Source organism: Hemicordylus capensis, chromosome 4 (assembly GCF_027244095.1).
Source record: "Hemicordylus capensis ecotype Gifberg chromosome 4, rHemCap1.1.pri, whole genome shotgun sequence".
In the NCBI taxonomy this organism is placed as follows: domain Eukaryota; kingdom Metazoa; phylum Chordata; class Lepidosauria; order Squamata; family Cordylidae; genus Hemicordylus; species Hemicordylus capensis.
In genome coordinates, this window is record NC_069660.1 from 48,982,156 (window position 1) to 49,008,879 (window position 26,724).

General features: G+C 45.1%; 1 protein-coding gene across 8 annotated transcripts in view; it reads right to left on the reverse strand.

The window, feature by feature from the left end:
- CHD6 (chromodomain helicase DNA binding protein 6) overlaps positions 1-26,724 on the reverse strand; it is a 206,247-nt gene that overhangs the window by 68,075 nt on the left and 111,448 nt on the right. For all 8 annotated transcript variants that reach the window (XM_053245232.1, XM_053245235.1, XM_053245230.1 and 5 more), the window contains 13 exons: positions 25,563-25,621; positions 25,034-25,151; positions 16,356-16,442; positions 13,121-13,255; positions 8,799-8,920; positions 7,811-8,054; positions 6,296-6,472; positions 5,475-5,618; positions 4,287-4,542; positions 3,561-3,771; positions 1,740-1,935; positions 1,100-1,264; positions 759-938 (listed from right to left, as the gene is read on the reverse strand). In XM_053245232.1, coding sequence (XP_053101207.1) covers positions 759-938; positions 1,100-1,264; positions 1,740-1,935; positions 3,561-3,771; positions 4,287-4,542; positions 5,475-5,618; positions 6,296-6,472; positions 7,811-8,054; positions 8,799-8,920; positions 13,121-13,255; positions 16,356-16,442; positions 25,034-25,151; positions 25,563-25,621 — 2,094 coding nt within the window. The remainder of the gene's footprint in view (positions 1-758; positions 939-1,099; positions 1,265-1,739; positions 1,936-3,560; positions 3,772-4,286; positions 4,543-5,474; positions 5,619-6,295; positions 6,473-7,810; positions 8,055-8,798; positions 8,921-13,120; positions 13,256-16,355; positions 16,443-25,033; positions 25,152-25,562; positions 25,622-26,724) is intronic.

Consider the following 26,724-nt stretch of genomic DNA (forward strand, 5'->3'; position numbering starts at 1 on the left):
GAGACTGGGCATGGCATCCGGCATTTCTTCATCTGAGTCAGCCGACATGGCCAGAGACGCAGTTGGCGGTGGTCCCCCCAGCGTCTTGCTAGGGGCGAAAGACAACTTGTTTTTGGCCCCTTGGGACCAAAAGTGTCTGGAGGGGGTAGTCTGAGTGCATGGGCTCCATAAACAGCCATAGAAGGAGGAGAGAGAGAGAGAGAGAGAGAGAGAGAGAGAGAGAGAGAGAGAGAGAGAGAGGAGAAAAACAGAACGAAAGCAGCAGGAAGAATAGAAGGGTTTGAGGGGACAGGTTTTGAGAATGAAAAAGGCAAGAAAAAGTCTGGAAGAAGAAGAAATTTAGGAGAGAACTAAGTGGATTTTAAAAAATATATTGAGAGAGAGAGAGATAAGAGATAAGGAGTTTTGCCTGGAGCAGTCTGCAGGACTAAAAGAACTGGGTGGGGTAACCCTTCCCAGGCTCTTAAAGGCTCAATATTAATTTTCATAGTCTGGCCTTTGGAGCACGTGAAAAGGATAACCCAGTGGTGAGACGTCCTCCGACCCAGCATCAGAGAAAATAACTGCTAGAGATATTGTAACTGAGGATGCAATAAGTCATGAAAATTGGAAAAATGAAAACATTACAAAAACTCCCAAAAAAACTAGAAAATAACAAAACAGTGCAAAAGTTCAAAAATGTAAACTGCCCAGCATATTACATACAGTATTGTAATTGGGATTGGTTTCCTTCCAGTCACAAGATAAAGTACACCAACCTTGGAGAATGTGGAGCCCTTTCCTTCAGTCTGGATTGTGATTGTTTGGGTTCTGCGCTGCAGGATTTGGTCAATATCTTCCTCACAGAACTTGGAGCCTTCATCTTCCTCATCCATCAGAGCCCCATAAGCTCCTTTTCGCAACAAGTCCTCTACCTCCATTTTGGAGAGCTGTTGCACCTGCCAGACGGAAAGAACCTCGGATTGGCTTTAGGACAGGAAAAGAAAAGGCTGGACTTCTGGCAGCTTCTAAACACAGATTGCTACAGAAGTCTACGGAGAGAAAGTGAAGTGAAAACCTGCATAGATCTCAAGGTTCTGGCTCTACAAGACCCTCTTACCCCATTGTTGCTGCCCTTGCGGTTGATGTCCTGCAGCACTGCTTTATCCAAGCCCAGCTTCAGGCTGGCCTTATCAAACATCTCCCGCTCATAGGAATTCCTGGTGATGAGGCGATAGACCTTCACTGCCTTGCTTTGCCCTATCCGGTGGCAGCGAGCTTGAGCCTACAGCAGAAAGAAAGAGAGGACATGGCTTGAAGTAAAGCTGGCAAGGGGTGGTGGGGTGGGGGAGATAAAGTTTTCTCCAAAGAGAGCTCTCCTTCCTCAGACCACCACCACAACCCAAAGCGCCTCCCACCACCTTTAAGGATTCACCATATCTGTTCAAGAACTAGTTTCCCCAACAAGGCTCCTAAATGCTGCGGCTGCCACAAAACAATCAATCAATGTATTTCCAAACTGTAGCATTTTAGAGCATGGAAAATGCATGTACAGCTGAAGCAGGAATAGACATCCTAGTTACAGGTGAGAATGCAGCTTGTTTGTGGTCCATGCACTTTTAAGCATTGTTCTTTTCTTAGCTGGATTCACACCTTCCATTTGTGCATCACATAAAATGTATTCTCACAGACAGCATCCAATCTCAGCTCTAGCCAAGCACCTGAGTGATCTAGTCCCACTCCAAAGCTGTTGGCAGTACCTGCAGGTCATTCTGTGGATTCCAGTCTGAATCAAAGATGATGCAAGTGTCCGCAGCAGTAAGATTGATGCCCAGTCCCCCTGCCCGTGTACACAGCAGGAAGACAAAGCGGTCTGAATCCGGCTTGCAAAAGCGGTCTATGGCAGCTTGGCGTAAATTCCCACGCACCCGTCCATCAATGCGTTCATAGGTGTACCTACATAAACAGCAGGACATAGGCCACTTTGAGAACAACAGGGAAAGGGAGAACAGCACCAGAAGACCAAGACTTCCTGCTTCCAACAGGGACAAAAAAAAGAAGGGGGGGGGAGAGCATCAGAACCGTCATGGTAATGCTAAATATACTCAGTCAGCTTTGTCCAGTGTATTGGCTAAGAGTGTAAGTCATGAGGTGGCCATTCTCAGCTCAGCTCACCTGTGGCCTTAGGCAGCCTCTCCGAACCTCAGCCACCTTCTCTCTGGAATATGAGGAAAATAACACTGGCCTACAGAGCTGCTGCAAGGATTATTGAGGCCATGTATGTGGAATGCTTTGAGGACATGCAAGGAAGTGCCGCAGCACTGGACAAATATCAGTATTATGCTCTGCATAGGACTTAGGAGATGCTGAGGTACCAGCAAATGCTCCTGCCACTCCACAAGCAGCCTCCTCCCTACAGTTCTATAAGGCACCAGGAACACTGGCTTCCCGCAAGGTCAGTCCCCTATAATACTCCCACAGACCCACAAAAAGCTCCTCCCAACAATCTCCCTTTTGGACTGGGTGGTGCTACAACAGCAGAAATATCAATTCTCAAATACTTTGCAAAATAACCAAAACAGAGTTAGAGGGCAACGCTGCAAATTCCAGGAGAATTAGTACTTTGTCACAAGCACTTCTGTTTTGCCTGACCAACAGGAGCGCAAAAAAGGAAAGACTTTGCTCCTTGAGCTGCAGGGTGCTTAGTCCCCAAAAGGAGAGTCTCTCTGGGTCTCTCAATAAGGCTCTCTATGAGATCTCAATAAGGCTCTCTATGAGATCACCACTATAAGGAGTGAGGCAAATTCAACTTTAAAAGTGCCAGCACACACGTTTTTACTACAAGGCCTGCATAATTCTGAAAAATATTGCAAATTCCAAGGTGCCAGGATCAAATTCCTAGGCAGCCAGACAACCCCATGCCTAGGATTTCTCAGCCCTGCCACTGTGACTTATGCTTTTAATCTCATTTCTAGCAGTCTTCATACCACCTCACTGTCAAGAGGCTAAATGAATTCTAGGTAGCAGTTGCAAGAATGCTGCCTGGAAACAGAGACTCTGCCAAGAAGGCATTTTTAAGGCTAGAGGGGAAGGTGTACATTACAGAAGTAATAATAAACTCAACAGAGACTGTTGCTGAAACCATCTATACTCACAGTGAACAAGCAACTGCCTGGAACACAGAGTGAATTGGGAATTACTGAGCTGTTTCTTAATTCTCGGCAGGCACTACTGCACGGTACTGGGTCTGCGACTCATATGCAGAGAGCAGAATGGATGCAAGGAAACTGAGATACCAGAACTCCAAGGGCTGGGATTTTGTGCTTGGTTTCACAGCACAGCCCTCAAAAGAGTAAGGGGGGAAAGGTGAGAAAGAGTGTGCACATAGGAGAAGAACCTATGGGGAAAGAGAAAGATAACAAGGGGATGAGGAAGAGAACCTAGGCAGAGGGTGAGAAGAAAATGGTACATATGCGTGCACTGGAGGATGGAAGAACAGCCTGTCAGCTAAGCATGCTCCGGAAGGATAAGATTAATCCAGGTGATGCTCTCTGTGGTGCAAGCTCCTGGGCTGTACTGACCGCCTGTGGATGAGATAATCCTCCAGGATATCAAGGCAGCGCACCATCTGGGAGAAGATCAGCACCTTGTGCCCGCCTGCAATCAGCTTCGGCAGCAGCTTATCGATCAGGACCAGCTTGCCTGCTGCCTGGATCATTGCCTGCAGCTGAAAGTCAGGAGCATCTGGGCTGTGTGTTTTACGGAAGTCCTCCAGAATCTTCTCCTCTGCCCCTGGTCCAAAGACAAGGGGAAAACAATCATCAGAGGCCCACACTGCATAAGCAAAACTAAAAGTAACTTTGCCACACACCACTTCCAGCAGAGAACTTTGGGTGCCCTCCTTATTGCCTTATTTACATTCCTATGTAAAGGAAATGCAAAGAATGCAGGAGAGAGTTTCTAGTCTCCTAAGCACAAATAGACCATCCTTCCATGCACATGGCCATTCAATTTCTGAGTCATCAGCAACTGGTCCTGCTGGCACTCATAGTTTCTGACTGATACCAGTGTGTTAAGACTGCACAGAGCTGCTGGCTGGGTCACACTGACACAGTAAAGAGAAGCACCCACAGCAGCAGCATCCCAAGGAAAACCCCATTCATCTATTAAAAGATGGTGGAAACCATTGAGAAGCGCATCCCCCAACACACACTATTGATGTGCAAAGAGGAAGCTGCAGTGCTGTCATTTCCTTATCATGGAAGCAAGAGTCGCTGGAACACTCAGAATCCAGCTCCACCCCTTACCATTGATGAGGTAGGGGTGGTTGCAGCACTTGCGAAGCTCCATCATGGTGTTGATGAGGTTGGGCATGTTGTGCTGGTTAGCACCCTTGGACAGGAAGGTGAAATTCTTCTCCAGGATGGCCCGATAGTATTTCTTCTGGATGTTAGTCAGCTCTACCTCGATAATGGTCTCCTGTTTGGGTGCTAGATTCTTCTCCACATCATCCTTCAGCCGTCGCAGCATCATGGGTTTCAAGAGGGACTGGAGCTTCTTTACCTTCCAGGACAACACAAAGAAAAAGTTTGGGCCTCAGCTCAGACAGTGGACTACTGAGATGTCACACAGGCAGAATCTCAGCGATGCTAGGCATAATATATTTGCACATATTGCAAAAATAAGGAATTGCCCCAAATCCAGACCTGTAAACTTTGTGTTAGGACACAGCTACCTGACTGCCATGATGGTTTCCCCTCTTCCTACTGCCAGAGTCAGGCAAGAAAATGGGAGCCATATGCACTGGTAAGAAATACGCAAAGGAACCTGCATTTCTGAGTAAGTTCAACAACTTGAAGAATTAGGTAAATGTTTTTACTTAGATAGTAATAGTATTTGCCTTTACAGTTGGCTTCAAAATATAGGAGAAAGGTTGTACGTAGAGGGTGAGTATGCAAAAAGTCTACACTTTGAATATGAGCTATGTGTACGTCAGTAATACTTCATGTCAGTGGCGGCCAGTGAGGGCGGCACTGGGGGGGGGGGAGGGAGCGAGAGGTACCTTTAAAAAGTGTTTACTGGCAGTTCCGCTGACACCTACAAGCTGCCATGAGCGGCAACGCCCCACCTAGCATCACATGCATCGGCTGCCGCAGCTTCAGCACTTACCTGGCCTCCACACATGCATGGAGGCCATTTGTGTGGTCAGCATGGTGTTGGTAATACACTAATGAAGATCTGCTTTGCCAGGAAGAAGGAATAGACCATAACTTGGGCTAGTTTCTGATTGAACAAATGTTCGTTTACTCTTATACAGTTTTGTCTGCTCACAAAATACCACCCGTTTCCAAGATCTTGATACAGGGAACTACGGATGCTCATCCATAAGTCAATCCTCCTTGAGCTCGATTTCTAAGTGCTTCCTAGTACGTAAGTGAGCCCCTGCTCTTCTCATCAGCAGAGCATCAATCAGCCCTGCAAACCTTCAAAATTACCTGCTCCTCTGTCTTAAGGTCCCCAAACTCCTCCAAGAAGGCTGACTCAGATGGGAACTGTTGCGGTTCCAAGAAGTTCAACAGGCTGAAGAGTTCCTCTACTGAGTTCTGCAGGGGTGTCCCAGTCAGCAGCACTTTATGTTCCTATTCAGCATGCAGAGAGAGATCGGAACAAGACACTTGTGAGGCAAAGGACGGACTGTCTGTTACTCTTGCATCGTGTCCCTGCAGTGCTTTTGCTTCTGGAGCAGAGACAGCTGACTGCAGGTCAGTCTGCTGGTGAAAGCGTCCACTGTTAACACTCTCCCATAACGAGCACCTGTTCTGCCCAAGCCCTTTGCCATCTGAGGGATGTGCAAGCACACTCTGCCAAGCCAGATGGCTCTGAGCCGTCTCCCTGCAGGAACCCTCGCAACATTTCAAGCATGGCACTGAAGCCACAAGTCTGACTGATGGTTTCTTCAAGACACTGTGGCTCTCCTAAGGTATATTTGAAAAACAGTGGGGAGAAAAGCAATGCTGTCATTGCCTCTAGCATGAATGTAAAGGAGGTTAGCACATAGCTAGCAGGCATTTGTAAGAGCATCTTCCCTCTGGTGGCTTTGAGAACTGCGAAACAATGACACTCCATTCTTTATGGTACTTTAAAACCTTAGGGAATGTGTTGGACTAGTAGAGTAAAGTCAGGCATAGCACAGCATGACAAGAGTCAGTCTCTCTCTCTCTCTCTCACACACACACCATTCTTCATATTTCCCTGCTATCTGCAGCATCAGACTCCCACAGGGCTTGAGAGAGATGCACCATCTGGAAATTCTCACCAGAGACATGAGCTTCAGCCCTTCCAGTAATTTGCAGTTCCTATTCTTGAGACGATGGGCTTCATCAATAACCACACAGCGCCACTGGATCTTCTTCAGCTCTGGGCAGTCAGCCAAGATCATCTCAAAGGTGGTTATTACTACATGGAATTTGAAGAGCCCTGGAAGAGGACTGCCCTGAGGATACCAAAACAAGAAGTGAGGCTTTACTCTTTAGGGCAGACAGCTAGGGCTAACCAGTTAGCATGAGTCTCTTTGAGGGACGTGGTTGAGTACTTTGACAAGGCACCGGTAGCTGAAAGCCAAAGAGGATTTCTGCAATTTCCATTGCTTCACAATACCATTAACTAGCCACCAACAGTAATCTCCTATTAACTCAAGAACAACAAGAGCACATAGAAACTCAGCAGATACTATTAACTAGCATAACTCCATTGCCCACATAGAACCCACTAAGCATATTCAGAGCCAGCGTGGTGTAGTGGTTAGAGTGCTGGACTAGGACCGGGGAGAACCGAGTTCAAATCCCAATTTAGCCATGAAACTAGCTGGGTGACTCTGGGCCAGTCACTTCTCTCTCATCCTAACTTACTTCACAGAGTTGTTGTGAGGAAAAACCTACACCGCTCTGGGCTCCTTGGAGGAAGAGAGGCATATAAAATGTAAAAATAAATACAATAAATAAATATCCATAACTGCAGGCCGCCACTAAATGCATCTTGAGCCAACTGCTATGACTGAGGGACAACCAGCCCTCCTTGGGGAAGTTTCACCCCAAGGTTTCTAGACAGTAGGTTCCACTCTCTGCTTTCCATCCTCTGGAGCTATGATAAAAGCATTTTGCTGAATCCTGATAGTGAGGGAGAAGCAACATGAATCGTACTGTTGCGGTTCCCAAAGCCAGGACTGTCACTAGGGGTGTGCATGAACCACGGTTCGAGCACTGGTTCGGCTGCAGGGAGGGGAGTGGGAGCTCCGCCATCCCATGCAGCTTCCTGCTGAGGCGGCACTCATCCCAAGTACCCCCGCGTGGTGCCAGCATGCCATGTGTAGGCACCATGTGCATGCTGGTGCGACATGGGGGTGCTTGGGACGAGCACCACCCCAGCAGGAAGCTGCACGGCGTGGCGGAGAGCAGGTAAGGATTTGCTCCCCTCTTTCTTAAAGCTCCCACTCCCTGCGGCACCAAATTGGTTCACACCTTGTCCGAACCAGTTCAGCACCGAACCAGTGCTCAAACTGTGGTTCGTGCACACCCCTGTCACTGAGCTACCTACAGCACTCAGGGAAGAGACTAATAGGCCCCAACATCTTTTGGTTACACACAACTCGGTCTCTCAACCCAGCCCTAGGTCTAGATTCCCAAAAGCTCTGAAACACCATTCTTGGTGAATGACCCTCACCCCACCTGACTCAATGCATCACAGGCAGCCCTGCAGGCCATGTTCTCCATAAAAGTTAAGCAGAAAATGGCAAGAACGCTAGTGGTGCTTGGGAACTGAGAGCGTCACAAACCTGTGTGTCCCGGTATACCATTTCATACTGCTGAATCATCTGGCGGCTTATCTGGCTGCCATGGTATACAATGGCATTCATCTCTGTCCACGTGCGGAACTCCCGCTCCCAGTTTGTGATGGTGGAGAGTGGGGCAATGATGAGGAATGGTCCCCGAAGACCCATCAGGTAAATCTCAGAGAGGTATGTAATGGACTGGATTGTCTTCCCTAGACCCATTTCATCAGCCAGAATGCAGTTCTTCCTACAGAAAGATCACATGCAGGCATTACAAATCCTGGGAAGCACACTTCTGGGCAGGAATTCCTGCATATTATTTCTGGCCTTAACACTGATACAAGGTGTTACCGAGACAAGTCTCTTTGCCCATCTGACTCTTTCTCCCATCTATCTGCATTAAAATAATTGGGCTATTCTAAGAGTCAAGCAAAGGCAACAATGATAAGCCTTCATGGTTCACTGAACTGTTGTAGCCTTCTTCTATTTTGCTTTTCATATCTGGATGAAGATAGCAGTCAGATATGAAAAGCAAAAACACAACAAAAACCCAGAAATGTCATGTTCTCTTTTATTAAACTAAGTTGGCCTTGCCTACTTTGTCCCCCGATCCAGAGACTTCTATCATTCACAAGTGCTTTTTCTGAAATTCATGTACAGAAATATCGACATTCGCATCTCACGTCAGCAACTACTGACAGTAAATAGCTTATTTAGGCTTATGCAACAGCAACATGCGTCCACACTCTGCTAGTTTAACTTCCCATCTTGCATGTTTCTAGTAGTCAGAGATGTCTAAGTAGTCTCCTAGACTCCCTGTTACTAGCACAGATTGTAAGTACACTTGCACCAACCATCCTGATAGTGACTAGGAAGGCAAGTCAATGCCATCCCAAAGACCCAGTTGAACTCTCATAGTTTCTGGAATTGGTATCAGTGCCCCATTAATAGTTCTTTAGGTATCTAATGACATCCATTAACATCAACTCACCTGTTGTACCAGTTAAAGAGCAGCCAATTCATTCCCTCCAGCTGGTACTCCCGCAGCTGGTTGTTGTTCTTATAGTCTCGAGACTTCTCCAGCTTTTGCCAGGATTCAGAGGCAGGACGTTCCTGGTGAGGGAAAAAGAGAAGAGTACAGTATCTAGTGCAAGGACTAGATTTCTCATGGTCCAGCTGAACAAAGTATTTCCAGAACTGATTTGCAACTGCTAACTGATTCCTCACTGCAGCCTCTTCACATTCCACTATGAAATATATTTCATGTATATGTGTAATAGTGGTGTGAAGGAATAAGGCCTGAACCTCCTCTTTTTGTATATAAGATTGTATGCTGCAATTGCCTTGTTTATTCTCCCTGTGATAAGAAAATGTGCAGGGGTCAAAAGTTCACAGCTCCTGTTCAACAGTTTAGTTTTGGAAGGAAAAGAGTCTGACTGTTAAAATTTTGGAGGGAAGTAGAGGGTTGATTTTATTAGGCATGTTTTGAAAAATGGGGGGAACTTAAGTTGTGTTGATTGGATGGTTTGGAAAAATGGGAGGGAAGTTAGAGAATATAAAGAGGCTGCCTTCAGCAGAGTTTAATGCAGTACAAGTTGGCGAATTGAAGGGTTGGAGTCAGAAAGAGTCAGAGTGAAGATCAAGTGGACATCAGAACTAGAAAGAGTTACAGAGCTGGAGTGGGAAAGGAGAATTGAACAGAGTTGCTGAGAATAAGGGATGGAAAATCACTAGGAGAGAATCAATCTCTCTGGAGAGCTGAATCACTCACCAGCAGTCTGGGACTGAAACCCCAGAACTGTGAAATGAGAGCAGGATCTAAGGCTAAAGGACAGGCTGGGTTTGCTGGAGAACCTGGGGTGACTGCAGAAGATTCTGGGTAAGGACTCTGAAATTAGGGCCCAGTGTTAGACAGGTCAGTTTAGATGTGTTTTGATCACATTTTATTTCTTCCTTGTGCTCATTTGGTTGCTGTATTGGTAGGAGATTTCCCCAAGGAACTATTGTTTTAAACTGAACTGTCTCAAAGTAAAAGTTCTTGTTTATATTTTAAAAATCTGTAGCTTCTGTCTGTTTTCTCCACCCCATGCATAAAGCCTTTAGCACACTACTTAATTTTTAATGCAACAGAAATTGGAAGGCTGTTTTCAGTAGACTCAGCCAGAGAAAGCCTAAATGTCTACTTGGTGGCGGTGGTTATATTTAAAAATCACAAGGCTGACTGAGACCAGGCTGTGACATGTAGTGGCACTGGCAGCACAGTGTGATCTGTGACAAGTGGCAACAGCCTAACTGTCATGTATTTACAGATTCATAAGGCTAAAATGGAACAGGAGGTCATCACGCTCACAGGAGATAATAAACATCACTCTAAGACTGAATTATCCACAGATCACATCCTTACAGACTGATCCATTAAGCAGGGGACATTCCTAACTTATCACAGATGTCACTAAGGCTCCCCCATGGCAGCCTATTGCCCATGACAAACATGACAGCAAAGGAAATATACTCTGGCCCACCAAAGGAGGTGGAAAAGTGAGATGACAAACAGTGGTGCAAGGGGATTTCACAATGATACCAGAAGTGACAAAAATAGTTCCTTGTGGAAATAAAAAGGGGAATTAATGAAATATTGCAGTGGAATGCTTTGAACACTAGAAATGCAGGAGGAGTTGTAGTAGTAGAGGATGACTGCACAGAAGCTCCAAAGACCAAAGCAAAGGTCCTCAACCCACAAATGAGAGATCAAAGTAAAGCCAACCAGAGTCCCAACCACAGAGCTTTGTTCCTTCCTCTTTTTGATCAGGACACACCCTAGAAGACTGTTGAGGAAAGTTGTCTGACTTTCTTCAACAGGTTTTCCCAAAGTGGCTTGGGGCACAAAAGGAAAGCCAGGGCACTCATATAATCTGGATCACCACACCACAAACACAGAGTAGAAATGAACGGCACAGAACAGAATGAACAAATAATTCTGGATGACTCAAGCCACTTCCTACAAAGGCTAAAAAAACCCCAGGGCCTGGGGCAAAAATAAATATGATAATCAGCCGATCAATAACACAGTGGAACAAAACTAATTCACTTAGTCTCCCTAATGAAATATATTTAATGGTCCTCTGACACAAATGCATCCTATACACAGTCTCATCCCAAGTTTGTTTGTTTATTTATTACATTCCTATACTGCTGCATACTAACATCTTGTGGCAGTTTACAAAATAAACAATAAAACCAGAATTAAAACCATATTAAAATAGTTATTAAAAATTTAAAGCAGCAGAACAACAATAAAAACCAACTTAAAGCTAGTCAAAGGCTTGGTAAAATAAATGCATCTTCGGCATTCTTTTAAAACTTGCTAACTTATGGAAAGTTATTAAAGCCTACTAGCTTATGGAAAGTTATAACTTTCCCTGAGGAAAGGGTATCCCTTTGCCACAGTTAAGTATACACAAGTGTTCTATATCGACTGTTTCAAGGGGTAAGGAAAAGACTGAAAGAGACAGGATACGTAACTAGTTTACATTGCATTGTACACCAAAGTGTTGCGTTTTCATTAAAAAGTCATGCAATCGGTGCAGTTCTGTTCATGAATACAATCAGGCTTGCAATCACAGTTCCTCTACATGTTTTAACGGAAGGGCGCTTTCCAGATTACCTACTACAACAGTGTTACTACATGTCCTCCAATCGTGCTTCCGTACTGCCTGTGTTTCGACATTGCAGTCTCTGTGCTGTCAGCAAGGCGCTATTCACCTTTCTGATGCCTTTTTTCGGGTTTTACTGCTGCGCTAGTCCTATAACATCGCATGTGCGTTGCAAAAAAATAACCGTATTTTCCCGTTGTAGGAGTTTTGCGCAAGCTAGAAAAAACTGCTCCCCCTGCTGGTGGCTTTGTGCAACAACCAGCTTCAATCCTTTATTTACATTTTGAATGCAATCTGCCATGCCAAAGCATTTTACTGCTGTTGTAGCAGGTAATCCGGAAAGCACCATGGAGATGTAATAGCCAACTATTGAACAAATTCCCCACTTGAAGATTAGCGAAATAATCTTAAATAATGACTGTGCCTTCTGAACACATGATGCTGCCTTACAAATTCCATTGATCAATCTAGCCCAATAATGTCTACTTGAACAGGCAGCAGGTCTCCAAGGGTTCAGGCAGAAATAGGAGGGGGGCATTTTGGGCATTTTCACAGGGGCTGGGACAAATGTTCACATGTTTTTGGCATGGCTTAATAGTGACAGTGCCAACAGTGCAGCTGTCCTTTTTCTTTAATGCTGGGTTCCTGCCAGCCACCACCCCCGCCCCCAACCTCCAGGATGAATCAGACAATGACATGACATCACGTCATATCGGAGGCTGCATGGCGGGGCCGCCTGATATCATGCCTCTGAGGGAGGCCATCCTTTTTTCTTTCTTTCTTTTAAAATCCAGATGTCATGTCATTCCCCAGGATATCCTGGGGGAAACAAAAGAACAGGGAGCAGCAAGAGCCTATTGCTGGGTAGGCCTTCAGTGGACAGCATTAAAGGAAAATGGAAAAAGACACCCACTCGGCTGCCACTACTGGCAGGAAAACACCCACCCTGATATTTTCATTTTGGCAAATCTCCCTGAACTCATTTTGTCCCTTTTAGTGAATTTAGATGAGGACTACCCAAGATCTTTTTTAACTGGAGATGACCAGGATTGAGCCTGGGATCTTGCACATGCAAAGCTTGTCCTTTACCATCGAGCAATGGACCCTTCTTGTATGGAAGAATCCTGCTGCATTCTTTTTGGTTTTGGTGTGGCTCCCCTATTTTTCTGACAGCTCTGCTCATGTCAGCAATCCAATAGTTACAAACTTTTGTGCTCAGCGTAATACCTATAAGCCCCCTGTAAGATCCAAATGGAGCTCATAGCACATCATCCATGAATAGCCACCAACAATCACTGTGAGTAGTCAACACCACCAACACCACTTAAGTAACATGAATAGCCAACACTAGGCCAGCAGGTGCTTTATGAGATATCGGGATAAAAACAGGTGGAGAAAGCTCAGTAACAAGGACAGTTATTTATTAGATCTGAAAGGACACCGTGAAGGTAACAGAGGAAATCCAGGGAAGGAACAGCAGCATAAGAAAAACTTTCAATTGTTGAGAAAATTTAATACTAGAGAGGCCCTGAAATTGTAGAGGTGGGTCAACTGTTTGAACTGTACTTGTTAACCACTAGCAGCATCTTCCTGAATGAATAAAAAGTTCATTCACAAGTTTTCCCCCCCCCCTTATCAAGCGTAAGTTTCTTTTTCTTACCAAGGATTTTAGTTCTGGTGGGATTTGTAGAATCTCAAACTCTTTGATCTTCCCAGGGTCAACATCTTCCTCTAGCTCCCAGGTGCTTTCCTCATAAGGTAACGAGCACCACTTCACCAGGTAGTGAGTCACCTCCTGCAACCCAGGAAAAACAAAACTAGATGCAGCAAGGGCTCAGAAATTATGTGACAATGAACAAGCAACATAATTCCTTGGGGAGCACTGCTGTAAACAAACCAAGCAAAATGAAGCATACACAAAATCTATTATAAAGACAACACTACTCATGAATCTATATTATTAATTCTCCAAGATGGGCCATGCGTGGGGACGTGGTAGAAAGGAGGTGATTGGCTTGCAAGCAGTTTGCAAGCAGAAGCACCTGACTGGGCAGTGGGGATTCCATATGCAGATAGGGAGGAGGAGCCTGTGGCACTATGGTGATTGGGCAGTGGGGATTCCCTATGCAGATAAGGAGGAGGAGCCTGTGATGGTTAAGGTCAGTTAGAATGCAATTGTTACTGGTTGAAAGATATTCTTGATTGTAGAGGAGAGAAATATATATATATATAGGATAGCAGGCAGGGATCTGCAAAAAGACGGGTCTGGAAGGAGGACAGAGCCCCTTCAGGAGAAGGAGAATGCCGTTGTGTGAATTAAATGAGGAAACAAGATGAACAGCATCTGTTAACTCAGGGAGGGAGGAAGAGAGAGAGAAAAAACATGAAGGGAGGAGGAAGAAAGTGGGGAAGAGCAAGTGGAGGAGAGAGAAAGAGAAAAAGAAGGAAGGGCAAGGGACGGGCCTGAGCCTGTCAGCAGCCTGAGGGGAATGAGTGGCCATGGCAGCACTAGCAGCAAGGAAGGGCCCAGTCAATCACTGCTGCTGTTTGGGGCTACTGAGGCCATTGTCAGAAGGAGGCAGGCAGGCAAGGGACGGGCCCGGGCCTGTCAGCGGCCTGAGGGGAACGAGCGGCCATGGTGGTGGCAGCAGCGAGGAACGGCCCAATCAACCACTGCTGCTTCTCCTGGAGGAAGGAGAAGGAGCGGGGTTCAGGTGAGGGTGGAGAGGTCTCTGGGGATAGAGGGCAGCTGCTTGGCCAATAGGCGGCAGCAATGCTGTAGCCACGACCAAGAAGGGTGAGAGGGATGGAAGCAACGGGATGGAGGAGGCGCAGGAGTGCAAATCAGGTGAGGATGGGGAGATCTCTGAGGTGAGGGGAGCAATCAAGTACTAACGCGCAGATGCTCTAGAGCTTGCAAGAGTTCCATCATTGAAGCAGAGAGAAATAATGGCAGCGGTCAGGATGCAGAGGTGGAGGGCTGGCAGGCGAAGCCCCTCCGGCCAGAAGAGGTGGGTGGACGGCAGGCAAAGCCCCACGCGCGCTGCGGAGGGGGGGGGAGAGCAAGGGCGCACGCGCCGCGGGGGGGAGAGCAAGGGCGCGCGCCGCGGGGGGATGCCACAGGCTCAGTGCACAAATGCACAGATGCTCTGTGCGGGGTCAGCTAGTAGGATGGAATACAGGAGGGTGGTGAGCATCAAGGCCAATGGGTGCTATGTGCAGGGTTGCAATGCTGACTGATGCAATGGCGGTCATTAAAAAAAAAATCTGAGACAGAGGAAGGGCTTTGCTAAAAAACACACTGCCTGGACTCCGAGGGGCTGGACCACTGAGGAAACACACAGCCCAGCCACAGGGAGCAGTGCTTAATGGAAGTTGGCTTGCATTCAGCTGTGAGAGCACAATGCAGGGCCAGCAAGGAGCCTCTGCAATATGCTGGTAGGCAAGCAGGCAGCTAACAGGAGGGTGGAAGGAGGAGGAAAGGCAGAGGAATGAAGGATGGGTAGACAGCGGAAGTTCTTACAAGAGCGAGATAGAAGCATAGGGATAGCCAGAATCCACTGTGAGATTGTATGGGATGCACAGGGTTATTTGGGGAGGAGAAAGTACCAATGATGAGCAGCAGGTGGGTGCAGGCGAAGGGTAAGCTTTGCTTCCTGGCAAGGGGTAAGGCTTATGGGCACACTATCCAGGAGGATCTAGGTAAGGAACAACTCCTTCCCCTCCAAGCTGAGGCATGGGGGGGGGGAATAGGAAGGGGATGTCAACCTCAGAAACAGACACAAAAGCATATCTTAGCTCAAAGATGGGCAGAAAGTAGATTGTAGTCCACTGGGATACTATCTAGTACTTGCTGGTTGCTTCGATTCTTGCAAAGAATGCTGAGACAGGTGGACCTTGATCTAATCCAGCACTTACTTATTTTGTTAAACAAGAGTGCATATTCAGGATACCTAAACCAATTAGTTATGCCTTCCATGTGAAAGAGATTCAAGTAGGCACTTTTGCGGAATGAATTTAAATCACACTGGTGGACCACGGGGACTCCAGAAGTGTATCATGCCATCTCTGTCTGAATCAGCACAGGGGGGAACAATGGGGATAGGTGTCTTTGGATATGTCTGAACGTCCTTCTACCTCTGCTTCAACAGGGAGGAGAGGCAGAAAGCAAGAATAATGTGGACCTAAATATTACTATGATTCTGTTTTTTCTGCAACTGCACAGTCATACAAAAGACTGCCATGTGGGTCCTTTAGCACCAGTTCCGACCCAGGTCCACAAAGCACTGCAGATCTCCTGGGAGGAGTGGGAATCAGTTCAAAAGGAGAATATCCTTTACGTATCTGTTGGTGGCCAGGGAAAAAGAGAGAGAGAGAATGTGTAATGTTTGGCATGAATATGTAATCGGTGTATAAAGGAATTTTTTAAAGTTGCTGAGCCATGCTCACATACAAAGCCAGGCAAAACATGCGAAGCTCTCAAGCTTCCTTTCTGTCCATCTCATCCCACACTTCATATATCCACCTGCTGGTTGTGAAGCCTCATTCACAATAGAGAAACACATCAAGAACAATTTTCAAGGAACCAAGTTCTTCATCTTTAGCAGGAAGAGAAATGAAATGTGGCCTACAGGGACCCAATGCTAGGCTGAGGCAATCTCTGCATTTCATTTCTCATTTCTGGCACTGGACTTGCTGAGTCAGCCGGACAAACTGCACGGACTTCTGCAATTACCATGCTATAACACTCTTGGAAACTCGCAGACAGATGGTGGGGAAACCCTATATTACCGCACTGTGCTAACAAGCTCCCTCTGCTTTTATGGTCAGTCATGAAAATGGAAGGACTGAGGAACTGAACTGCAAATCACAGTCATGCTGAGAACATCATCTACCTCCCCAGTGTCGGAGTCTTTCGTGTGAGCCACCTCCAAGATTCTATCGACTTCCACATAGTCTGGGTTGAACAGATCTTCATCAGGCTGCCAGAGCAGGAAAGAAAAGAACAGAGAGATATTGAGTCAAGCGACATCTGGACTGGACAAGCTAAGGGCGAATATAGCAGTTTTTGATACTTTTAACCCCGGGCACTGTTCTATTATCATGACACAAGAAAGCCACACAGGCTGGAGCAGGCAGATGTTCATCCTCCCCACGCTGGCCAAGAGGAAAGAATTAGGGCTACAGTCAGCAATTTGTGTGTAGATGATTCCTGCTTTGAACAGAGCAAGCATTTAACCATCAGTAACATTGGCTCTGCCGACTGACTCACTTCCACAAGAACCAAGACGTAGGCCAAAGGCAGCTGCTCCCCCAGTGTTTCTGGTGGAAACAACAAAAGTTTTAGCAACAGAGGCTTTGGCAGAATTTTCTCCTTATGTCCATCAGTTGCTGATTCTAGTGCATGAAACAAGAAAAGCAAATTAAAGTACACAAGGGAGGGTCATAAAGGGAGAATTCTGCCCAAGCCTCTTACTGTTTACCTTGGGAAGAGGACACAACTCTTTGCTCATAGTGGAGATAAATAAACTAAATCAAAAAGGGGGCAGTCACTGGAATCAGGGGCTATGTTGAACCGAATGGGAAGCCGCAAGGGGCCAGACTGAATCACCAAGCTACCAATTTCCTAACCCTATGTTAGGGGGGAAATTCCACTCCATCACCATCATCATCCCAATTCCACAACACTTGCCTAACATCTCCATGAAAAGGGTACGGCATCCCAACAGCTAGGGAGCAGCAGGTTTCTTGAAACAAAAGGATCAATAGCCGGGATCATGTTCCCAAAGAGATTCTGACTACCTTGATTCCCATCATACCAGGCTCACATTCCTGCTCTGCCCTGCCTCAAATGCAAGAACTTTGTATTTTCACCAAAATGGGCCATTGCCACTGCCAACCTTAATCCTTCCAAGGCTATGAATAGACAGTGCACAATTGATGCTGGCGCAGCAACTCTGAAGCTCTCAGCAACCATTTAACCTTGCCTGTGTTTCTTCTCTTTTTGCCTGAGGTGCTAACATTAATGCAGGAAAAAATATACAAATGTGATATTTGTATCTCTTTAAAGACCCCACGTGTTCTGCCATTAAAAAACTATAAGAACAAGAGAAGAAACTGGATTCTTCCCTATGAGGCTGGAGGACCTCACTATCTAAAGCCTAGGAACAGCTGCTTGTAATAGACAGTGGGGAATGATGTGGCACTTTCCACCAGAAACATTTCATCACCTAAACAGACAAAGGGCTGAGAACTCTCAGGGTTTACAGTCACAGTTAGATAACCATTAGAGGCATGGGGAGGGAGCAGTTCATCTGCACAGTTTCCCAAAAGCCTCTGCTGAAGACGTTAGAACAGGGGTGTCAAATGCACCCCCCAGCTGTTGTTGGCCTACAACTCCCATCATCCCCAGCACTGTTCCCTCTAAGCTGCACTACTGTGCGCCCATGCAGGAAAGTACACCCCACGCTCAGCTGATTCTAGCCCCCATGCAGTCCCTGTTAATCTGAATGAGGATCAGCACACAGTAGTGAGATCATCATCAGCAGGGGCATAACTATAGTAGGGCAAGGGGAGACAGTTGTCTGGGGGCCCACTGCCTTGGGGGGGGCCCAGAGGCAGGTCACATGACTGACTCCCCCAGCCGCGCACCTGCCCGGGCTTCCTTCAGTTATATTCATCCTCCGAAATTGATGTGAGTGTTGAGACCTGGAGCTACCAGAACAGCATGTCTTTCTCTAGAACCATTAAATGACTTGCATCATCCACAATTTACAAAACCTTTTAAAAAATAATTTAAGATGTTGTTCTATTGTGGCACATAGGAGATATATAGATATAGATATAGATATAGATACACACACACACACACACACACACACAATGCTTTTACCACTATTCTTTACTTCATGAGCTGAGCTTCAGGGGGGCGGGGGGCATTTTAAAATCTTGTCTCTGGGCCCACTCCAACCTTGCTACACCCCTGGTCAGCAGCAGTGTAAGCAAAGAGTTAACTTTCCTGCTTGCTGCTAGCCCCGCCCCTCTCCCCAGCAGCCTAACTTCTTCAGCTGTGCTCTCCCTAGGCATTTCAGCATAATTGCAGAGTGCAGGAAGCGAGGAGGGAGTCAAATGGGCAGTGGAGGGGACTGAATGAACTTGGTCTCTCAAGGACAGTAAACAAACAACAACACCCCCCCATATCTGTTTGTTTTATTTGTTCCCCTTGCTTAAGCCGCTGTGTTCCTCTTCCCCCCAACATTGTATGAACCGTGTGTGTGTACATGTGTTTCTTCCTTTTCAATTTGAAAAACTCCTATGTGACTGCATTGGAAAAGCCAGTTTGCCTGTGTTTCTTCTGCCCCAACTTCCCTCCCTGGTTTGAAACCTTCCCCCCTCCCTTCTTCCCTCTCTCTCTGCATTACAAACTTGTAAGAAAAATCCTCCCCAGTTCAACAATATGCCTTCTTGTGTGGAAATTAATCAGTAAAAGTATTAAAAGTTTTAAAAAGAATAAGAGGGAAGGAAAAAATGCTCTAACAAAATAAATCTGTTGTTCCTGCCTTTTGGTTTAGCATGTGCTGTTGGGTTTATAGTAAAAATATTTATACTGTATGCTGCTTTTTTAGCAAGTTCTAAAAATGGCTTAAACAGCAAAATATATGAGAAAACTGTTATTTCACAATATACTTCTTCTTATAATAAATATTTTATTTTGTTTTGTGTGTGCAACAGTAGTCCATAAGTTATCTTTTTAATAAGCTTGAAAGTGGCTTCACAAATTGCTAAAATGAACATTAAGCATTTCCCCCTCCCCCACCAAAAGTCTTATTTTTATACACTTGCTCCATCACAGGAAACTCATTTTAAAAGCCCTTTAATTGCTGGCTTATTTTTAAATCCTTTAAAAAATGGGATAACTCCATATATGAAATTCTACTACCCTGTTTGAAATAAAATTGGTGGCTTTTCATTCTGTAGTGGATAGACATGCACTTAAATGTAGTTCAAAGAAGAGATCTTCTATTATTATTCTCTTTATTTAGCAGGGGGAGAGCAGCTGGCCATATCCACCACCAGCACAGTACCCCTCCAGTGCCTGTTGCTGGTGTCTATCTTATGTTTCTTTTTAGACTGTGAGCCCTTTGGGGACAGGGATCCATCTTTATTTATTTATTATTTTTCTATGGAAACCACTTTGGAAACTTTTGTTGAAAAGCGGTATATAAATATGTGTTGTAGTAGAAGATCAAACTGGGCTGTTTTTCTATGATATGTGTAAAAAAATTTGAATTTGCTTCTGAGTTTACTACTACTACTACTACTACTACTACTACATGTTTAGGATTGGAATGCATGCGGCTAAAAGTCAACAGAAATATGTATATGTTACAGACACATATACATATATTTTATTATGACACATATCCTGTTCTTTCTCCAAATTTTTATCCTCACAACAATCCTGTGAGGCAGGCTTGGAGGGGAGATTGAGATTGAGAGAGAGAGAGAGTCAGTCTCATCTAATGTCCCACAGTGAGTTGCATGACTGAATGAGGAACATGTCCCCCAATCCTAGTTTTAACATCCTAATCACTACACAACACTGGTTCTCAACTAGGTATTGATTGCAGGAGAAAAAGGAAATTCATTTTTTGAAGTGAAGCAAACTTGTGGGGAGGAGAGTGTTGGATACTTTTAGAGAGCATGAAAGGGTTTAATTATAAAAATGTGGGGAGGCTGTGGACCTCAGGCAGGCCCTGTGGGCCCAAGCCCACAGGTCCTGGGTCTTTTAATTACCTAGGGCTTTATTTAACGTTCTGATCTTGACAGCAGCTAGTTTTGTTAATCTAAGGCATGTATTAGCTCCAGGATATTCAGAAGGAAATGGGAAGCCTACTGTGTGACTATCAAATTACAGGGGCAACTAACACTAAGGCATTTTACAGGATAAGAACAAGAAAGCAAGAATGAACTCAAATTTAAATAAACAAGACTTAGACCAGTTTTTTATTATTATTTTATAGGCTACTTTTAACCTCCGATGGCAAATACAATTGCTTTTAAAACAGGAGACAGATAAACTGAATTGTAAAGTACACTTATTTCCTTCCATATTTATAGGGCATTTGTTTTGTATATATAGTGGCACATAATTTTATTTATTTATTTATTTAATTGATTGATTGATTGATTTGATTTCTATACAGCCCTTCCAAAAATGGCTCAGGGCGGTTTACAAATAAATAAGATGGATCCCTATCCTCAAAGGGTTCACAATCTAAAAAGAAACATAAGATAGACACCAGCAAAGAACTGTGCTGGGGGTGGATAGGGCCAGTTACTCTCCCCCTGCTAAATAAAGAGAATCACCACATTAAAAGGTACCTCTTTGCCAAGTTAGCAGAGGCTAACTGGACAAAATAATGCACATGTGAGCACACTGCCTTGATACTGCTGCCCACAACAAAACTTATTCTGCTTACTGATGAAAAAAATTAGAAGGAACACTGACCCCCAATCACAGTGGCCAGTAGCCAGGGATGATGGAGGCTATAGGCCAACAACAGCTAGAGGGCCACAGTTTGACTTTCCTGCACTAGAGACTAGGGATGTGCACGAATCATTTTGGCGCCCCTAATTCGAGGCACCAAAACGATTCGAGTTCCCCCAGCTGAAACACTTTGGTCTGGGGCAAGCAGGAGCTTTAAAAAGAAGGAGGCTTCCCCTCCAGTGCCCCACCATGGCACTGTCACTTCCAAATGACCGCGCCATCTCTGCAGATAAGCCACGCCACGGGCTTCCTGCATGAGAACAGGAAGTTCCCTTTTCCCAGCATCCCACAGCTCACAGGCATCGTCATCACATAAATGGTGTCCACCAATTACCTGATGATGCCTCTGTGGGATGCTGGGAACAGGGGACTTCCTATTACTATGCAGGAAGCCCCCAGCACAGGGTGGCTTATTTGCAGAGAAGGCGTGGCCATTTGGAAGCGACAGCACCATGGTGGGGCGCTGGAGGAGCTCCAGAGGAGCAGGAAAGACCTGCCTCCCTTCATTTAAAGCACCCACTCGTCGCCCCTGTGGATGTGCACAAAGCGCTTTGTGCACATCCCTACTAGAGACTGCTGCAAGCTCACCAGAGCTTGGGCTTCTTGCCACACTGTGCTCTTTCCACCAGTGGGTGGAGGTCTGAGGAGACAGCAGCGCATCTGCATATTCTCCCAACAGCCTCTGCTACAGGTGTCAGAGACTGCCACAAGCTCATCCAGGCTTGGGGTTCTTGCCACCCTAAGCTCTTTCACCATCGGGCCAAAAGGGGGTGCACCAAATAGCCTCCTAAACAGCACCACATCACAAAATCTCAGGCAACTTTCAAGAAGGTAGGAAGGAGTAAGCAAAGCCCACTGTATCAGTAGAGGCAGAAGTTAGAATGTGAAGAAGATAAAAGAAGCTGGGCAGCAAGAGCTCTGTGGTGGTGACCTGCAGTGTGTGCACTCCACTTGTTAAAAACATCATAGATGACACCTACAGCTAATGAAAGCTGGTTGCTCTGTTGGCAGGGAAGGTAAGAGAACTGGAGGATCAAGTTTCTAAACTTAGTCCCATTAAAGAGGATAAGAGAAGGAGTTCTTGGAGAGTACACAGAAGACACTGCAGCAAGGACAGCAGCAGCAGCAGGAGACTGTGAAGGGGGAACACAAGGTCCGGAAGGGGCAGGAAACTGCATGGAAGAGAGTGACTGTCAGGAGCAAGAGATTCAGCAGGCATGCTTAGCCACTTGAACTCAATAATCACTTTCAGTATCTTTCCGACAAGAGTGATTCTGAGTATTCCAGTGAAGACCAGCTACAGCAGACTACGGTAGGGGGGAAGGAAGACTCTCAGCCTGCTAAGGACATCCCATCACCACCACCTGAAAGAAAAGGAGAAGGGTGGTGGTGGTGGTGAGTGACTTCCTGCTGAGAGATGACAGTGTGCTGACCAAATATGCTCACTCGTAAACTGTGCTGTTTCCCTTGTGTGCAGATCAAGGATGTGATGGACAAGCTGCCAAGACTATCAACCCTACTGATTATTGTCCCTTCTTGCTCATCCACATGAGAGTGAATTGACACTGCTGGGCATAGCTACGAACTTATCTCACTTGTCTGAGGTTCTGGGAAGCAAAGTGATGGTGGTGTGCTGCTCATCAATACTTCCTGTAGAAGGAAGAGGACTACAAAGAGACAAACATATTGCAGGTGCAGGACTGGCTGTGCAAATTGGGTTGACAAGAGAGGTTTTATTTCTGGGACTGTGATCTACGCTTTGTTAATGAAGGACTACTGGCAGGCTGCCTCTCATGAGGACTGGGGGAAATGTGTTTGGCACTAGCCTGACAAACCTGATCAGGAGGGCCTGAAACCATAGCCCCATTGCTCAGTAAAGATGGTGAAATGCCAACTGTGGCAAGAGAAGACAGCACTACTGAGCTCCTATTTTGCTTCTATCTTTTCCCAAAAGAGAGATTTCATGCCACGTCACAAAAACAACATGAGGGATCAGGACTGTGTTTGAGATTGATAAGCAGTTATCCAAGAAGTATCCATTTTAATTGAGCAAGTCTCCATGGCCAGGTGAACTGCGCCAAAGTTACTCAAATAACTTGCTGCTCTATTCTCAAAACCTCTGTCTAGGTTGAGTGCTACAAAACTGAAGAAAGGCTAATGTTGTTCCAGTCTTCAGAAAGGGGTGGGGGGTGGGGGAGGGATCAAGGAAACTAAAGGCCGATCAGACTGACTTTGATGCCAGGTTATAAAGTAGTCAATCTGAATGCATCATTATAACAGTGGAATGATTAGTAGAAAACATTATGGATTTGCTAAGAATAAATCCAGCCAGAATCTCATTTCTCTCTCTCTTAAAAAAAACACAAAACAAATTACTAGCTTAGAAGATTTTGAGAATATTGTGGATATCATTTATAATGATTTCAGCAAAGCATCTGGCATGATATTTTGGTTAGCAAACTAGTCAAATGTGGGCTAGATTATAAATACCATCAAGTGGATTCACAACTGGTTGGAAAACTGCACTTGTAGAACGTTCATCAATAGTTCCTCCTCAAACTGGAGGGAGGGTTAGTGGGGTGCCACATGACTCTGCCCTGGGCCTGATCCTGTTCAATATTTTTATCTATGACTTAGATGAAGGGATGGAATTTTTTATCTATGACTTAGATGAAGGGAATCCTCATCAAACTTACAGATGACACAAAACTTGCAGGAATAACTAACACTTCAGAAGACAGGAATGAAATTCAAGATGACCTTAAAAACTAACAAAATAAAATTCAACAAATGTAAAGTTCTGCAGTTGGGCAAAAAAATAATAATCACATGTACAGACAGAGAATAGGAATATCTGGCTTGGTAGTAGTACATGTGGGGGGGGAAATCTCATGACTGCAGTTCATCAGAAACTGAATATGAGTCATCAGTGTGATGCAGCTGCAAAAATGGCTAAGGCAGTTTTATTTTACATTAATAGAACCATAGTTTCCAAGTCATGAGAAGTAATTTATTCTGCACTAATCAGATCTCATCTTAAGTACTATGTCCAGTTCTGGGTACCACACTTTAAGAGATTGCAGACAAACTGGGATGGTTCAGACAAAAGCAATGAAGATGGCCTGGAAAACAAGTTATTTGAGAAAGAATGAAGAAACAGGGTATGTATAACCTGAATAACAGAAGACTGAGGGGCAACATGAACTTTTAAAATTTTCTGTAACATATGTATTTTTAATATTGATGACCACTTTGGTCATGGCAGAAAGGTGAATTGGAAATATAAGAAATAAATAAATACCCAAAAGGCTATCACATAGAAGACAGCAAAGACTTGTCCTCTGCTGCCCCAGGGGACAAGACTAAATCTAAAGGGCTTAAGTTTAGCTTTCAATTGAACATTGGGGGAAAGTTCTTTACAGTAAGAGCAATTCAACAATTGAACCAGTTACCTAGGAAGGTGGTGGGCTCTCCCTTGCTGGAGGTCTTCAAGCAGAGGCTGGACAGCCATCGGATGCTCTAGCTCCGGGTTTCCTGCATCAAGCAGGAGACTGGACTAGATGCCCTACAAGGCATCCTCCTACTCTATCACTGAATTATTCAATTTCATAATGCCCTCATTTACACACACCAGGGGTACATGAAGAAAGCTACAAGCAACAAGTCCAGCAGTAGAGTGATGCATTTATACCCAGTTTAATATTTAGTAGGTGTACAAGCTACAAAGCCTGCATTTATTTGCACACCTAAATATGTACAAACTTGTAAACATGTATGTATACAAATAAATGGAAGAAATGGTTGAATGAAACCCTGGGCATTACAGGAATGATCTCTACGGCAGTTAGCCCTATTTCTGAATTTCCATTTCTGCTTCCGAGGACTGCACTGCCCAACTCACATGCATGCGCTAATGCTTAAAAATCTGAAAAGGGTCCCCAGGTAGTGTAGTCCTGACAAAGTGATGCATCACATATTCTGACAAGGGAAAATGTCAGATAAGCCTGGAGGTTTACTGCTCACCTCGGTGAAAATGTGCTTCATCTGGGCCTGCTTATTGCGGAAGCGTTTTATCTTCTGAGAGATGCGTGGGTCTTTCTCCAGCTCCTCCATTGTAGCCCATTTACAGTGCAAGTAAGAACTGCAAATTGATAGAGAATACCATTAAGGATGTTAAGAAACAGATCCTAAACCGCCCCCGCCCCTCCAATAATATAGGGAAGAAAACATCATCACAACTAGGGTCTTGAAAGACAATAACTAGAACCTGAGGGAAAGGGGATTGGCTAGACTCTACTTCTAACAGAGATGACCCACACAGAGGCAAAAGGAAGTTCAAACTAAACTGTAAATAGAAAAGCAAGTTGCTAGTAGCAGGCTTTCCACCCAAGGGGATAGCAGAGAGAGACAAAGACCACAGGACAGCTGACTACTAAAGCAGGGGCAGTGAAGAAAAGGAATCAGTATCTGAAGGCATTGAAAATGGGACAGATCTGTTCTGTGCAGACAACAGCAACATTTTCTTTAAAAAGAAACTGCATGCAATACGTACAAATTGCGGTATTTTACGTAGAACTCCTCCTGTTCATACGTTGTGCCTCCAGGGTAGGTCTGGAACAACAGCAAGTGCTTAGCAAGCATCATTTGCAAAGAGACAGGACCGTGATAGGCTAGGACCACACTGCATAGCTAGTGTGATCTCACCTGGCCCAAGCACTAATCTAACTGAACAGAATAAGAGAAACACACTGCACAAGACTCCTCAAGCATGGAAAGTAGCAGAAACAATGCTGGAGCCCAGAGGATATGGGAAATAGAGGTGGATAAAGCAGAAGAGTCTGTAAAAGAAATGGTGTTCCCGTTCCCAGTTGGTAGTAAAACTCTGAGGCTTTAAATAATCCCAGGTAGCAAGGATGGCAATGCACAGAGTGCACAGAGTGCACCAAGTTCTCTGCATGTGCTGCAGGAAGACTGCATAGCTCAATCGATTCCTACTACTAGCAGAAGGAGCTATGTAGTTTTCCTGCAGTCAACGGAGAAGGATCAACCACTTCTTACTCCAAAAAATGCAAGCACACAGAGCAACCGTCCCTGCCATCCCTGTAAGAAATATGCTACAGCCCAGCATCCTTAGCTGAAGGCTGTCCTTAAGCACACACTTTATCCCACAGAGTATGCCAACTACAAATAACCCTCATGCACCAGAAAGAGCAGGAATCCTGTGTAAACTGTGCCACCTGCTCCTGACCTCAAAGTGAAGTAACAGTATAATCCCCTTGACATCGATGTGTCAGCCCACAGATAGCCATTCCAACTTTTAAAACTTCTGAACCGAGGTCTAAAAGCGAGCTATTGGCTTTAAGATAAAAAATGTTGGTATCAGGGACCAAATACTTCATCAAAATAAGAGTGGAAAGCCTAACTCTTTTGGAAGATGATTTAAAAAATAATTAAAAACTGCAAATCTTGCAGAAAGAACCACCATGGTAACACATACTTAACTATAGGAGTCTAATGCCACCATTCCATGAATCTAGAATACATCTCCTGTGATGCCCTGTTTTCCGTTGACTGTATAATTATTCTATGAAAAGCTAATGATTGCTCCAGTAGGTAAATTTGCTCCCTCACATGCACTCTCCCTTTTACCTCCTACTACTACACTACTAGTACTGGACATTTATTTAGCTCCAATAGCAAACACGGGAATGCCA